The sequence below is a fragment of the Harmonia axyridis genome, chromosome 6 (genome assembly GCF_914767665.1).
Source record: "Harmonia axyridis chromosome 6, icHarAxyr1.1, whole genome shotgun sequence".
Lineage (NCBI taxonomy): Eukaryota > Metazoa > Arthropoda > Insecta > Coleoptera > Coccinellidae > Harmonia > Harmonia axyridis.
Window position 1 is genome coordinate 20592439 of NC_059506.1, and position 16458 is coordinate 20608896.

The following is a 16458-nucleotide window of genomic DNA, read 5'->3' on the forward strand; positions in this document are numbered from 1 at the left end:
TCCAAGTTCATGATCTTCTTTTAAACACCCTGTACATTTTTGGTTCGAATCGCAAATAGTCTTATAATACTACGTATTTGCAGAATCAAAAAAAATTTTTTTTTCGAAATATTCAAAAAAAATGTGAGTCCTCATTTTTTTTATAAGAATCCCATTATCTCATGAACCGTTGAGCTTTTACCCAAGGTATGGCATATTGCCGAAATTTTCGTCAAAAAAGCTATCTAATGATGCACCAACGTACTGGGTGTGCCATTTGCAATAAGGGATCTGAAAATATTTTATGGAGAAAGATCATTGTCTTAAACCCCAATATGCAAATTTTCAGCTCAAAATTATGATCATTTTTCCATAAACGTCTAATAGACCATCCCGGTTAATCACCCTGTATACGTGCACCAGGGTGCAACCATTCAACCTTTGAAATTTTTAGAATTTCGATAAAAAAGAGGATTACCGAGGAAAAACACTATCATGTAGTGAAAAATGGAAACATTTAAAATGCTTCTAATCACTTAATACCGGGCTGAAAGTCCCCTTTTGAGCCAAATATAGGCAGACTCAACAGTTATTAGCAGATCTCATCGAGGAAATTTCATAATTGAAAGTGTCTACACCTAATCAATTATTTTAATTAGTTTCAGCTCCTCCTATGACATGCAGAATTGAAAACCATTTCATTAGGGTTAGGATAGATAACAATTACACGAAAACTGAATTTTAAAGGAGTCATTTGAGTCAGTGAAAGCTTCGTATGAGGTGGTAAGTCTGAAAAAAGAAGTTTCAACTATAAAATTTTCATTCCTCTTTTCTTATATCCTCATTTATTTTTGAGTTATCATGAATTTTCCAAATATTAAATTATTTCTTACTTGATGAAAGTATATCCTGAAATGATGAATATAAACAAAATACCACTTTTCCGCTATAATATATTATTTCAAAATTTTTTCGTCATACCATGACTTCTTCAGGTTAGTATTGATGAATACTGATTTTGGAAGTTTCTCTACGTGAAAAAAAAATTCGACAATAATCAGTAGAGGGTATTTTTGTTAATTCAATGAAATTCGTTTTTTTTTAACAAACCGATCACATTTTGTTACGGGTGTAATTTGGATTTTCAAATAGATAATTGTCTTTCAACTCACTGATAACCTTGCTGGGAATGAACCCGTTTATCAATTCGATTCTGTCCGTCCATACGGCCGTATATACAGGATAACTCTCGAACGGATGGATCTAGAAACTTAAAATTCTCAGGGTAGGTTCGGATCAGGAATGTCGTAGTTCAATTTTTGAATGGTCAAATAAAGACTATCTACGGGTTCCGTAAATGGTGTCATTCAACATTTCGCGTTTCTATCTATTCTATCTATCTATATATGATATTTTATTTCAAGCTCTTTTCGAATTTTCTAGTAGATCATATCATCAAAAGCATAGAAAATTTAAGATGAATATTGAGGTAGTAATACATAATATTTTCATGACCATAGATCCGATAGTGTTGATATTTTGCGTGAATTTCAAAAGCATCGAAAATGAAACAGAATATTGAAAAAATTATCCAATAATTCAATAATTTTGTGACAACCTATACAGTTGAGATATTTCAAGAAAATATAACTTCAATTTCAAGCTTTATGTGAAGTATGTTGACCGCGACATCAGAATTATTATGAAATTCAATTATAAGAACTAAAATTCATTCAAGACATTGTTATTCCCTTAATTTTTCTATTTTTATCCGATTTTCATAAAACTAATCCGCAATGTTTCTCCAAACTACACTAAATCCAACTAAAAAACTACATGAACTGTTTTCTGTTGTTTTTGAGATATTTGTATGTATATGTATATGGACAGAAAGTTAAAATTTAAAACAATTAGGTAATTTTAAGTTATGTTATCTTTTTCGTATCTCCCATGCCGATATTCGCAAAAGTGATCAAAATAATATTCATTCTATCAAATTACTTAATGATTCAGTCATTTATCTTTCTGTGGAAAAGAATGAGAGAGATTTTCAGAAGATGAGGTCAATTCATCTTCACTCGCAATGTCTTCATTCTGCAGACATATTCGATATTGACCTTGATTAGGATCAACTTATAGAATTCTTTTTCAGTACCTTCTGTTCGACATTGGAATGAAAGATAATCATGAGACACCACATCCTCAAGGATATGAGAGCACTCCAACAGAGGATGAATCCGAGCAAAAATCGTTCATAGAAGAAATCAAAATATATTTTCGTAATTACTGCAATCACACAGGTATTCATGGCTTCCAGTATTTTGGACAACATCGAACTCTTATTGAAAAGTGAGTAACTATATGAGGAAACAATCAGTTATATTATCTCAAGAACATTGACAATTTTCGATTATACACCACGAGTCACGAGATGTAGCATAGTTCGCGAAATATCACGAGAGAGCAGCTCGAGTGGTGTTTCGCGATCTACGTCGAGTGAAGAGGTTCTGATAATCGAAATACATCATATAACGAATAATATTTTGAATATCTATAACTATAAGCGAAGCGCTTCATTTTGAAAATTCAATGGTAATTCACTGACCTTGACTTAATTTTTTTTGGAAAACATCCAAGAACGTTACTATGGAAATGATCACAATATGGCAGGAGGCGAAACATCTAAAGGACGTTGTCAAGGGTATATTCACTTATCAATACATCGTAACTATGGGAAATTCAAGGATTTGATTGGTTCATCAAAACATGTGTAATAAAATCATTGATAACAATTTCTTTCAAAATTTTTAATTATCATTTAATAGGTATCAGAATTGACTTTTCATAATTAATAGAACTGCAAATTTCATTTTTGGGCGCTTATTCGAGGTTCAGATCTTTGATGAAGTGGTTAAGTTATTTAATGCGCAAAATCTGAAAAAGCATTCCGTAAGCATGGCTCAAATTTTGTTCTCCCTAAACTTTCAAAGCGATCGAGATAACATTTTTTACTTAGATTCAAAATAACAATTTCAAGAATCGTGCAAAATTGTTGTTGACTGCGTAACTAGAACCAGGGAATATTCAAGTAGAGTACTCGACAAAAATATTCAATATTCCAGTGAAAATAAATCTGAGTTATATATTAAAAGTATACTAAATTGGTTCAGTATATGAACATTATGAACAACGAATTCAATGGTGAAATCCAAAATCTACCAAAATATATGTTTGAAAAACAGTGTGGGAAGTAGACGTATGAAACGTTGTATGCGTTCAATAAAGTGTACTTATTATACAGAATTGAGGTATGCTATATATTTCAGGGAATATTGATAAGGCAAACAGGGATGTTCAAGTTGTGTTGATGTTATAAATTGTCTAATTTAAATCAAAGTTGTAAATTTCTAAACTATTCAGATCTGACCTGAATATATCACATAGTGCAGGACGTATATGATACCAGTTTTAGATGTTTCCACTATTCTTCAAATTGAATTTCCATCAGCATCCGATGTACCTACACCGGATATATGGCAATCTCTAGTAGGTTATGTACTTTTGAATTTTAGTAAATTCTTGGCGCAACAAAGTTGTATGTTTTAATTTGCTTCAATTTGTTCTTTAGTTTTGTACTTACGTTATTCAGTTATCAGAAATCTTATTAATCTCCCCAGACGTCAAAATTAATTTCGAAACCTTAGTAAAAATTAGTGCATTATTGAAGTCCTGAAACAAATATGGGACACAATCAAAAAAAATACAACAATGAATATGGATCTGTTCATGGAAATTATCTTATTTAAATTAGATAACAACTATTACATGTTTGAAAAAAAAACCTCCGAATATTTGGTTGTGCTATGGGTTTAACTTCTAATATGTCATGGTTTACTTGTTGATATCACGTGTGGAAAGAAAAGTTTTTTTCTTTCATTATGTGATATCAAAGAGAACAAATATAGGTGATTAAATGGACGAACCCTCAAAAGCTTTCTATGCCAATTCGATGATTTTTCTAAATTTGCGGTATTTTGTTGATTTTTTGTTTATTTGCAGGTTATGTTGGATCCTCGTATTCATGGCAACTTTTAGTGCATGTTCCTTCTGTATATATCAGATATACGAGAAATGGGCAACCAGTCCGGTAATCGTGTCATTGGCTACCAAGGAAACTCCAATATATCAGATACCATTTCCTGCTGTTACAATATGTCCGACAATTAAATTCAGCCAAAAATGTTTTGACACCGGAAGTTTGAGTACGAAAAAGGTTAAAGGAGGAAAGTTGAGTTTTTTACAGAAGTGAGTATAAATAAAACTCAATATCTTAACGCACGAATTTTTAATTAAGATGCAATTGGTGTAACTTAGAATCTGCGAAGAATTGTGATAGGTTGACGCGAGCTGATGGCGTTTGGTGAAAATGATCACTTCGAGCTCCCTCTGGTGTGTTCTCTGGGTTTCACTTGCGTCAATTTCACTTCTGAAAGAAGAAAAATTCGTATGTAGTGAATTTTGAAGACATACCCATTCAGCAGTTTTCCTGAACTACCTGTTGATACAGACACATAGTCGAACGAAATTAAAAAATTCAATTTGCTGACGGCAGAGTTGAAATATCGGGAGTAGTAAAATGTCTGTGGAGTCCTCAAGTTTTTTCTTATCTCCAAAATTCATTATTTTATAGAAGTATGAATGTTGGACCACGACATCTGAATTGATCTATAGATGCATGAGGCTCTTGATTGTATTTAATAATAATTATGATGCAGTAATCACTTAAAAATGATCTCTTCCTTTATGAGATGTTTTTTTTCAGGAAATTTTTAGGTTATTCGAGATCATTATGTAAAGCATATCATTCAAATTCTCATGAAAATTTTAAGCAAGAAGATTATTACAACGACGATTTTTTCGAGAAACTACTCAAGGTAAAGTAACATTGATTTTTCATCTAATACAAGAATCTATTGTGAAAAATTGTATGGAATTATTCTATCATATTATTCTATTCCGAAATATTTTAATTAATTCGAAAATAAATTTCAGTGTTCGCCTTTCACAGGTGGTAATTTTTCTGTGAAATTCATGAGCAGAAGGAACATTGAATTTAGTGAAGTTTTCCATCCTATCATAACAGAAGATGGAATGTGTTTTGCTTTCAATATGATGAACATGAAGGAATTGGTCTCTGATGAATAGTGAGTATATATTTGGAAGTATTGAATTCATATTAATAATAATAAATAATAATAAAATTTATTAGTCCAATCGATCATTTACATGATATAAGACAAGTCAAAAATACATTATATACAAATATAATATATCACATATAAAAATAATAAACTTAATATTATAATAAATAGAACGTCAATATCAATTTATCAAGCTATACTAACAACAGAAATTATCAGTCAAATATTCCCTCACTGTATAATATGCCTTCTCACATAAAAGATTTTTTAATTTATTTTTGAAACTTCTATGACCGCACTCATTTTTTTATAGATACAGGCAGAGAGTTGAAGAGTGTTATTCCAGCAAACATAGGACAATTTTCATAAAGTTTTGTTTTATGTTTTGGTGTCCTAAATAATGCACCATGTCTCGTTTGGTATGAATGAGAATCAGATATTTTTGGCACTTCATTTATGTTTTTTTTAAAGAACATTATACACCTATATATATAAATACAGGGTAGCGTTAGAACTCGGTACCTTATAAAATACGGCCTGCATGAATCGCGCGATCCCACATTGAAAATAAGACGCATTACTCGTTTCTGAGCAATGAAAATGCGAGATGCAAAGGTGGAGTTACCCCACAAAGTAATATTATAAGATAAATGTGTATAAAACAAGGCATAATACACCGAAAGCAGCTGTTTACTATCCAGTATCTGTTTCAATTGCATCACTGCATAGAAACTCGCATTCAATTTTGCAGAAATGTGATCAATATTATCTTCCCAACTCAGATTACCGTTGATATATATCCCCAGAAATTTCGTGTCGGTACTCATCTTGACAACATTGCCGTCTATGTCGAGGTTAATTGCCTTGAACGATTTATTTTTTGTACAAAATTGCATGAAAACTGTCTTGTTGATGTTTACTATCAACGAATTACATCTGCACCATAACACGAAACTGTTTGCAATATTATTCAATTTAAGTTCTAGTTCTTCCTGAGTTGAAGCGCTAACAGCAATCGACGAGTCATCCGCATACAAAACCGTGCACTCAGAGTCAGCAATATGGGCAACCACGTCATTAATAAAAAGGATAAAAATTAAAGGCCCAAGAATTGACCCTTGCGGAACTCCATAGTCTACGTTATAAATCTCGGATTTAGCTTTTTCATATTCAATGATCATTTTCCTCCCCTTTAGAAAAGAAGCAAGCCATTCATGAAAGTTGCCTCTAAAGCCGGAGGCCCACAATTTATCCAGTGCCCGATCGATGCCCACCACATCAAACGCCAACGATTGATCAAAAAAAAGTGCTCCCACATATTTGCCTCCATCCAAAGCCTTATATATATAAGACAAAAATTTAACCGTTGCTAACTCAGTGGATCGCTCAGGCAAGAAGCCAAACTGATGTGGAGTTATTACATTATGTTTCAAAATGAATTTAATCATCCTATTGTAAACACATTTTTCAATGATTTTTCCCATAATACATGAAAGTGTGATGGGCCTGTAATTATTAACATCCACAGGGCTGCCTTTCTTGAAAACCGGAATAACTTTGCCGATCTTCAAGCTGTCCGGAAACCGACCTAACCGAACAGACATATTCACAACGTAAACTAAATGGGGAGCAATGATGTCCGCTATGGATTTAATAATCTTCGTTGATATATCGTCTATGCCGACCGATTGAGAATTCTTAAGACCACCAATAATGTTTAATATCTCAGACTCACTCACATCCTCAAAGTAAAAAGAGTTCAAAGGAATATTTGTCATCACGATATCAGGCAGCTTATCGTCATTGTAGAATTTTTTTAAGGATGTCTCTGCCACGGTCGAAAAATGCTTACCGAAAGTATCTGCAATATGCTTGCTTTCCGTTATACTACTACCATTCAGCTCTAAATTGATTTTCCTTGACTCCGACTTAGATTTACAATTTCTTCGATCGTTTACAATACGCCATAGACGTGAAGATTTATGACTGCCATCTTCAGAGTCAATACGTCGCTGATAATACTTTTTTTTTGTTTCATTAATGAGAGATTTGTATTGTTTACGGGCATGTTTATATTGAGCCTGCAAGCCTACAAGCCTACGTCACCCGAGTCCTTCGCAGCCCAGAACAGACGCTTCAACTCCCTAGACCCATTCACAATGTCAACCGTAATCCATTCTTTTTTAGTACAATTCGGTCGTCTAATATTTTTTGAGATTTTCGGACAATTACTGTTTACGTGATGTGAAATTAAACTAGAAAAAACTTCGTAAGTTGTATTTAAGTCATAAGGTGTTTTATAAACATCATAAAATGTTTCACCCAAAAGTGATTGTCTAAGTTCATTTATCCTATTCTGACTAGTATCCCGCCATAATACCTTCTCCAAGGGAGGCTCTTCTATCTGAGTAGAGCCCCTGAGGTACAAAATATTCGCGCAGTGATCTGCAATGTTTAGATTTTCAATTTCATCAATATAGTCATCATCTTTAACATTTGTAAATATATAGTCAATTTTCGATGTACTTGTAACACCACTTTCATTAGTGAATACTCTTGATGGACTATTATTTTTAAAAGACATCGAGTAACTGCGCATTAGGTCATACAATAGGTTCTTATTATGACATTCTTTCAACCAATCAATATTAAAATCACCCATGATTATCAAATAATCAGATTTAACTATACAATAATTGAGAATTGATGTCATAACATCTATAAAAGTTGAAATATTTCCGGATGGAGATCTATAGACAGTAACAATAAAATATTTAACATTACAAATACTAACAGACATTGCACAACATTCAAGGTGCATCTCGATCGATAGTCTCCTAATGAATGTTATCTCCTCACATTTAAGTGAATTTCTAACTAACATCAAAACACCCTCATTTTTGTGTATATCCCTATTGTAATGTGTTACCACATCGTAGCCATCTAGTTTTATGGAGGCCACACTAAAATTATTACACCATGTTTCACTTATGCAGATTATTTCTGGCTTTCTTTTAAATGCTACTATTTTCAGTTCACTCATTTTATTAATTAAAGATTGAGCATTGAAGTGAATAAGCTTAATATTAAATTCATGCTTGCGAGATAAAACAGACAATTCTTTCTGGATTTCAAAAGGGACGCTTAGTGGTGGTTTGAAAACGAAATCGCTTTATTAGGATACCAACTGGCCAATATGTCGAACTGTATAATTCCTCCTTCAGAGACAAATCAGCTTCTACTTTGTATGATGTATTTTTACCTTTACTTTCAAGTTTTTCTAACTCGAATTTATGTCCCGGGGAATTGAGTTCGAGGTAGGACTTCACGTCTTCAGCAGTTGATTCCGCCTTACACCGCCCAACATAAATCCATAGTTTAGAATTCGACATCAATTGTCCGGTGGTATTTGATTTGGTGCCTACAACGCCTGCGTAAGTACTAGCAATACTGCGCTGTTTAGGTTGATCGTTTCTCTTCCTTATTTTAGGTGGCTGTTTGACTATCTTCGTTTGTTGTTCTATGGGACCGGTTTGGGTTTTGGTATTGTCTACAATCGTATCAGGAGATAAGACGGACACATGGAGCGATGAATCACGGTCCGCAGTATTATCATTCACGATGTTCTCAATGTTGACATTTCTTTCATTTCGAATCCCATATTGGATATCTTTGAGTTGTTGTATTTCTGATTTCAATAATTGCATTTCCATTAATAATTTTTCGGTACTCACATTAATAGCATTGCTGATAATATCCTGCAATTCTTTTTTCGATATATGCAAAACTTCCGCCTGTACGGTTTTGGTACTTGATCTAGTAGTCGTCATTTTAATCTTTACGATAATAAATGAAACACAACTTCACTATACGATGACAGATGACCGAATGAAACCATAATCTCACTATATCCCTATAAACATATTAGAACAAAATATTCTTTTTTATTTTCAATGTAAGAATAACTGTTAATAAGAAGCTTCAGTAGGTGACTGGTTGTAAAAGGTTTCAATGAATCTCAAATTGAAGAATTGATAATTTTTTTAATTCTACAGAGCGATTTATGAATAGAGGTCTCTACTATTTGAGGAGATTCATTAACTAAAAATAAGGATAGTTTGTCATATAAATTCTTAAATTATCATCCCCTCTCGAGAAATACCCCTTCAAGTGAACAATTCGCAAATTTTGTTTTGTTTTCCATGAACGGAAGGTTGAAATGAGGCGAAATGAGTAAGAAATAATAACCTTGTTGTTTTCAACCTCCAGTGTAATTAAGGTTTGAAATCTTCAAGTCAAGTCAAGTAGTTGGTTAAAATATCAAGTTACTTGACTCGATAAATCCCTACTTAAATATGTAGTGTTTGTTTTCAGTGCTTTGTATCCTGGACTTGGAGAAGCTGATGAAACATCATCTTGGATACCACAAGTTGGATATCCGGAAGATGCAAGTCTGGAAACATATCCTAGAAGGGCTTTACTGTCAGGTGGTCTGAATTCTCTTGAAATTACAATGGGGCATTTAGAGAGTGATATCGATTATATCTGTAATGGAAGGGAGCAAGGCTATAAGGTAAATCCTGGCATAAATTTCATTGGTAGAAATAGTAGGATATGAAAGGCTCATTTATGGAATTCGTTAATTAGGTACCAACACAAGTTGCTACATTCCAGTCTGACAATTTTAACGTCAACATAGGCAGTGGCGGATTAAGACAACTGGGGGTCCGAAGCGCAAGGTAAATCTGGGGCCCCTTTACATACTTCAAAATATGTTCGAACGCAATGATAAAGTGCTTTCAATTAATGAATAATTAACATAAAATATATAGAAAATTTAATGATATAAGATATTGAAAAAAAAAACTGAAAATCTAACATCGCTAGTTGCAACGAAGTGATGCAAGTGACGGATATCAACTAATAACGATGAATTCATCAACAAGATATATGCTTCCTGATCTGGGTCTGAAGTCCTACATATTTGCTTGACATATTGGAAACATTGTCGTATGTTTGGCCTCTACATAGTTGGAAATAAATTGAGTAGTCATCAATATTTGTAGAACAGTATTTTTTAGATATTCATCATCATAATGATCTGTACCGAAAAATCTCAAAAATCTCTCCTTTATTTCACCTCCTTTGCTTACATACCTCAAAATGGACGTAAACTGATCGACAAGGCTTGTCTGGATTGGAATCAACAATAATTGAATAATATAAAGCCTCTCGAACTTCTGCTATGTTTTCTTTTTTCACATTGTTTGTCATCAAATCAATAAATTTATCATAAATTGTATGTGATAGATAATTCACCATGCCTCGACATAGGTACCTGAGAAAATCTGTTCAAATGATGTCTCAAACAACTATCGAATTAAATTAAATACTCAATGCAGGTGAAAACATTTCCTTTTCTTTCGGATTCTTTACCCCCTTTAAGCTAGGAGAACCACTTTCGAATTTTTGATTTTTTTAGGCCATAATTTTAGGCTAATTTATTATCTTGTTCAAAATTTTTTTGCCTCTGAATGTCGGAGAAATCGCGGGTTCTACTAGCTTAACGTTAAGCTAGCAGAACCATCAAGCTAATCGATTTCTTATGGACAATCTGATTACACTATAATTTTGGGCGTTTTTTAAGCTCACGTTTGAACCCATTACCAAATTTCTGAATTTACGATTAAAAAAAAACCTTAGTTCTGCTAGCTTTACGGTTGAGCTAGCAGAACCAATCGTAAATAAACTCCCCAGAATAATTTAACTTACATAATAATTTTGGGCTCAATTCAGGCAAATCAACTATACTGAATTCTCACAAAACAAAATAATTTGGACTGGGACGATGCTCACACACTATTGCACTGAATTTGTAACTTTTGACTGAATTAATTTTACAATTCGCTGTTTTCTATGAGAACCCGAGTAATCACGTGGTTCCAATAGAGGGTAGAAGCGGTTTTGTTTGTTTTTGTTTAATCAACCCAATGTAGGAAGGCACAGATCTTTTCCGCAACCAAATGTTGCAATCCATATAGCGGCAATTAGCGGCAAAATCAAAGGGGGTTGAAATAAAATTTTTAGCCGAGATTTACAACTATTTAAAGTATCTAGAATTGAATTTGATTTGAATAGGTAAAGAACCAAAAAATATATCCAAATTTCAGGTTCTACTACACATTCCATCAAGATTAGCAAGGCCAGCATTGGATTACATACTAGTGCCATTCAACAAAGCCACGACAATTACTGTAATTCCAGAAATGATGTCAACCTCATCCAGAGTGAAGAAGTACAATTCGGAGACAAGGAATTGTTTTTTCCCTGGAGAGAAAGATCTAAGGTTTTTCAAGGTTTACACGAAAACGAGCTGCGATATGGAATGTCTATCTAATTACACATTGAATTTCTGTGGATGTGTTGCTTTTTGGATGCCTAGTGAGTCAGAGTAAAGGACGAGTATAGTGTAATTCAATTATTCAATTTTTTTTTTAGGACTGAACACAACGAAGATGTGTGGCCCTGCCAAATTGAACTGTGTGATTATAGCTCGAGGTAAAGCTTTGTTCTGCATTGATGATTTGGAGTTGAGGTTTTTCTTGGTCAGAATAACTTGCAAATAAACTTGATATATATATTTTTTGTAATCATGAAGGTATTTTCAAATCTTTCTTCGCGAGGCATTCCCAACCCAATTTGGAAGGTGTGCCCTTTCTCTGATTTTTGCCGTGTTTCATCTCCTTATCTACATGATTAACACCATGTAGATAAGGAGTATAAATGAGTCTTGGTGGAGCACAAAGTTTTCTACGTAGAACTGTGAGATTATTGCTGAGTTATCGACAACTCTGGAGATCGATTTTAAGGGACAGCCATCTTGGAATCGAAGAGATTGGGGAAGTATAAAAGGAGTATTTCCTGAAAGGAGAACCAACAAGTTGAGGACCATTGAGGATTTTAACGCAAGTTTTGGATTGTTGAAACATCTGTATCCCTGAAAGTTGTCTATTCCTACTTTTTGTCTATTGATAAACTATTTGTGAAGAACATGCAGGTTCAAACTGCGAAGACTTTGAGTTTCATAAAGATAAGATTATCTCATTAACTTTGTCAATATACCATCCACAAGTAAGATTATTTTCATGCAAGTGTTATAGAGAAATTCGTTATTATTATACCATAAGTAGGATTAAAATCCTAATTGTCTGATGACATATCGCCTATATCCCAATAATTATCTCATTTGTGAGGCACTGATTGAACGTTTATTTTCTTTATGTAATAATTCCGAATGAATCACGCGCATGCGCCTGAGCTCAAGCGGCGCGACTCGGTTGATATTTGATTTCCTCAATTTCACTTTCTCTTTATCACTGTTTTGTATCAGTGACCCCGTCCTTATCGTTCAATTGTGATCGATTTGCTCTTACTTCTTGTCAATTGGCAGCTGTATCTTGTGCTACTTGTATAAACCTTCTTATCATTACACTCTTTTGGTAAATTTGAGAGTTGTTTGTTCTGACTAGAAGGTATTTCCGGGAAGAAATTTACCTGGCGCCCATTTTAATAACTATAATATCTTACCATCTTGAAGAATCTCCCCGTCTCCACTGAGGTAAGCCGCGGATACCCAAGTAGGTAGTTCGGTTAAAAACCTCATATTTGAGGTTACAAAATTTTGAGGTTACAACCTGCTCAACCTCCGCACTAGCTTACAGGAATAATAACAGTTAGTATTCGACAATTCACTGCGGTAGTATACAGGGTATATTATTGGGAAACAGAAATACTTAAAAAGCGAATATAGGGCACCAGGGTAGTCTAGATATATCTTCTATTGTGTAATAAAGCTAGATTGATATGGGTGTTGGATGGCAACCGTTGATTACACTCTGTTTCACACGCGAATAATATGAAGTATATTCGTATTTCACAATTTTATGATATTCGACAATTTTATGATATTTCTTCGTTAGCAAAGGCAACGCCGACAAGCCCTAATATTAGGCCAATCGAAAAGTCCCCGGTCTGAAGCACAGATGGCGGTGCTAGTAGTAAATGCATATGATTTTCAGTTAGTACCTTCAAACGATACGTGTCAAAATTTGACAGCAGTCCGACAATTACTTTGTGAGATATTGCGTTGTGAGTGTTGCTACTTTTTTTTAATTGATAAAAGATGAAAAAAAAAATTTCGTGTGCTGATAAAATATTGCTTTTTGAAGCGAAAAAATACAGTTGCAGCAAAATCTTGGCTTGATGAGGAGATGCCAGGGTCTGCACCAGGAAAATCAACCATTGATTGGTACGCTAAGTTTAAACGTGGTGAAATGAGCACCGAAGACGGCGAGCGTAGAGGACGCCCAAAAAAGGCCCGATGAAAAAATCAAAAAAGTACACAAAATAATTTTGAATGACCGTAAAGTGGAGTTGGTCGAGATAGCAGACATTGTGAAGATATCATCTGAACGTGTATCATATCATTCACGAATATACATATACGTGAGAAAGATGTGTGCAAAATGGGTGCCGTGCGAGCTCACAATCGATCAAAAGCAACAACGTGCTAATGATTCTCAGCAGTGTTTGAAGCTGTTTAAGTGATATAAACCTGAATTTTTGCGTCGATATGTGACAATGGATGAAACATGGCTCCATCATTTCATTCCGGAGTCTAATCGACAGTCAGCTGAGTAGACTGCACACGATGAACCGAATCCAAAGCGAGGAAAAATAAAACAGTCTGGTGGCAAGGTTATGGCATCAGTATTATGGGATGTGCAAGGTATAATATTCATTGATTACCACCAAAAGGGCCAGACCCTCAACAGCGATTATTATGAGGCGTTATAGGATCGTTTAAAGGATGAAATCTTTAAAAATCGGCCCCACAACAAAAATGATATCGAAAAGTGGGAAGATCCTAGCTATAATCGCTGAATCGCCTTCGAAAGCAACTATGTTGAATACTAAAATCGAATTTTGCAAAAAAAAAAGGTTTACTATGGTAGACCGGGGACTTCTCAATTGGCCTGTTAAGTGCACGTGTCATTCATCGTCAGTCTGGACTGGTTATTTATGACTTTGATGTCTAGTAGACTCCAATGCCCTTTCATTTCAATCCAATACAAAGAGTGCTCTGAATAAAAAAAAAAATTTAGGGGTTAGACTGAAATCATCTCAGATACTACAGTTGATCGGAACTGTTGGACCTAGAAGGCGAGTTGCATACGGTACAGTAGTACCGTAGTATAATTATATTTTCAGTGTTAACCAAATATGAATGAATGAACCTACAGTGGTCAGCACAAAAAAAAATTAGTAGAACGCTATGCTACTGACAATGAGTCGAAAAATGAATTGATTCAGAAAATATTTTATTCAGTTACCTCTTCTCCCAGATCAGTTAATATCCAAATCAATACTTATTTGGAATCACTATGATAACATTACTTTTTTTCAGAAAATTATGATTTATCCAAATTGAGAGATAAACTGGAAGAAGAGAGGTTGAAGAGGAAATTAGCTGCTGCAAAGATGAACAAAACAATAGAAAGTCTTACATTTTGGGAGACACACGAACACAACGCGATGAACGCCGAAATTGAGAGTCTAGAAGATCAGATAGATTCGGTGAAATCTAAATGTAATTGCATTCCAATATGTAGTGATTTAACATACATTGGAACAGCTACCTCTTTGGATATTGAACAGGAGCAAAAAGGAAAAAACACTTTGCACTCGTGAGTAGTACCAAAAGGAGCCATCATTAACTTCGAATAGAGAAAGTTAATGAAAAATTAAGATATTATAATTTTATTACTTCTTTTCAGTTATTGAGCGGTTGTTCTCTGAACAGCTCGCTCCATCTGTAAACACAAAAACTCTCCTAGAAACTTGGTATTTTCTGATCGATTTCGATCGAGACGTTTATGGCCACTTGCACCATTTGCCTAAACATTGATTAAAAATTTAAACATTGAATACTTTCTGATTTCTTAAGAGAAAGCAGAAAATAATTAATGCTTAATTTTCAATCAGTTATTAGGCAAATGGTGCTACTGGCCATAAATGTCATTGAAAAGATGGTGCCAGAGAAATAATAATGTAATCAATGTTTGAATTTTTAAACAATGTTTAGGCAAACGCTCCAACTTGCTATGAGATTTTGAAATTTTGTGGAATTGTCATGTTCCTGTCGAGATAGTTTTAGTTGAAACTTATTCTATATATCGATGATTTTGAATATTGATAAGAATATATCATTTTGTCAAAACTCCAAGATATTATTCATGAATTCGTGGCAAAACTAACGCACAAATAAACACCACCATAGAAGTTACAAAAAAAAAATCAAGATCAAAATAGTCTAGTGCAACTTATCAAACATCTATGATGACATATGATGTCATAAAATGGTGGTTAATGATTTTTTCATAATAGAGAAAATAGTCAATTATGAATTCTACCATTGGGTACATGCTCGAGTGGACCCATAGTAGCCACTATCGTGGTTGAAGAAGAAGAATTCTACTATCGTAGCGATTGACATTAACTATACAGTCAATAACTTGCCACTCGGACACCTACTGATTAACTAATGCTTTCATGTCATTTTAATTTCATATTTATTTCTCTAGGACTTAATTCTAGCAACTAAATAAATTCTCATTTTAGGAACAAATCTACATTTGGGCTCACCCAGATAACTATTTTTTTGAAAACCAACGAGATTTTCACCAGAGAACGTAATGAGCTCTATGGTCTCACAGATTTTATAAGTAATTTTGGAGGATTGCTTGGACTTTTCAGTGGATTTTCTATTTTATCTTTCATGGAAATTGTTTACTATCTATCTTTCCGAATAATTGGTAATTTGAAGAAATTTGGTAGATGGTATGGTACTGAAGAATGAAAATTAATGACCTATGGCTAGAAATTTCTTATAACTGGATAACATTATATCTTCTAAAAAATATTTATTCGTTGTGATAATTTCATCTGAATTGTGAATTATTATTATTATTACATAGATAAAAACAAAGGAAATAAAAATTGAGTTCATTATTTTGGGATCATATTGGAAGACTATTTTTGATTTGATGAAAAAAAATTCAACCAACAACAAACTTTTTTTGACTACACCTTCAAATTGGAAAAGACGAATTTGGTATAAAGAGTAAGAATAAATTCAATATCGAAATGGACATTTGCATAACATGCTGTGCTATATTATTCCTCATTACAAAATGACAAGAGTTAAAATAAACCTTTA

General features: G+C 33.7%; 1 protein-coding gene across 1 annotated transcript; it reads left to right on the plus strand.

Moving 5' to 3' along the window:
* Window positions 1–291: 291 nt before the first annotated feature.
* Window positions 292–16159, plus strand: LOC123682825 (pickpocket protein 28-like). The gene is made up of 10 exons (XM_045621631.1): window positions 292–762; window positions 2132–2328; window positions 4039–4284; window positions 4802–4913; window positions 5032–5183; window positions 9555–9753; window positions 11351–11621; window positions 11679–11738; window positions 14647–14926; window positions 15861–16159. The coding sequence occupies exons 2-10, from the start codon at window positions 2153–2155 to the stop codon at window positions 16096–16098; spliced, it is 1734 nt and encodes a 577-aa protein (XP_045477587.1). The 5' UTR covers window positions 292–762; window positions 2132–2152; the 3' UTR covers window positions 16099–16159.
* The last annotated feature ends 299 nt before the right edge of the window (window positions 16160–16458 follow it).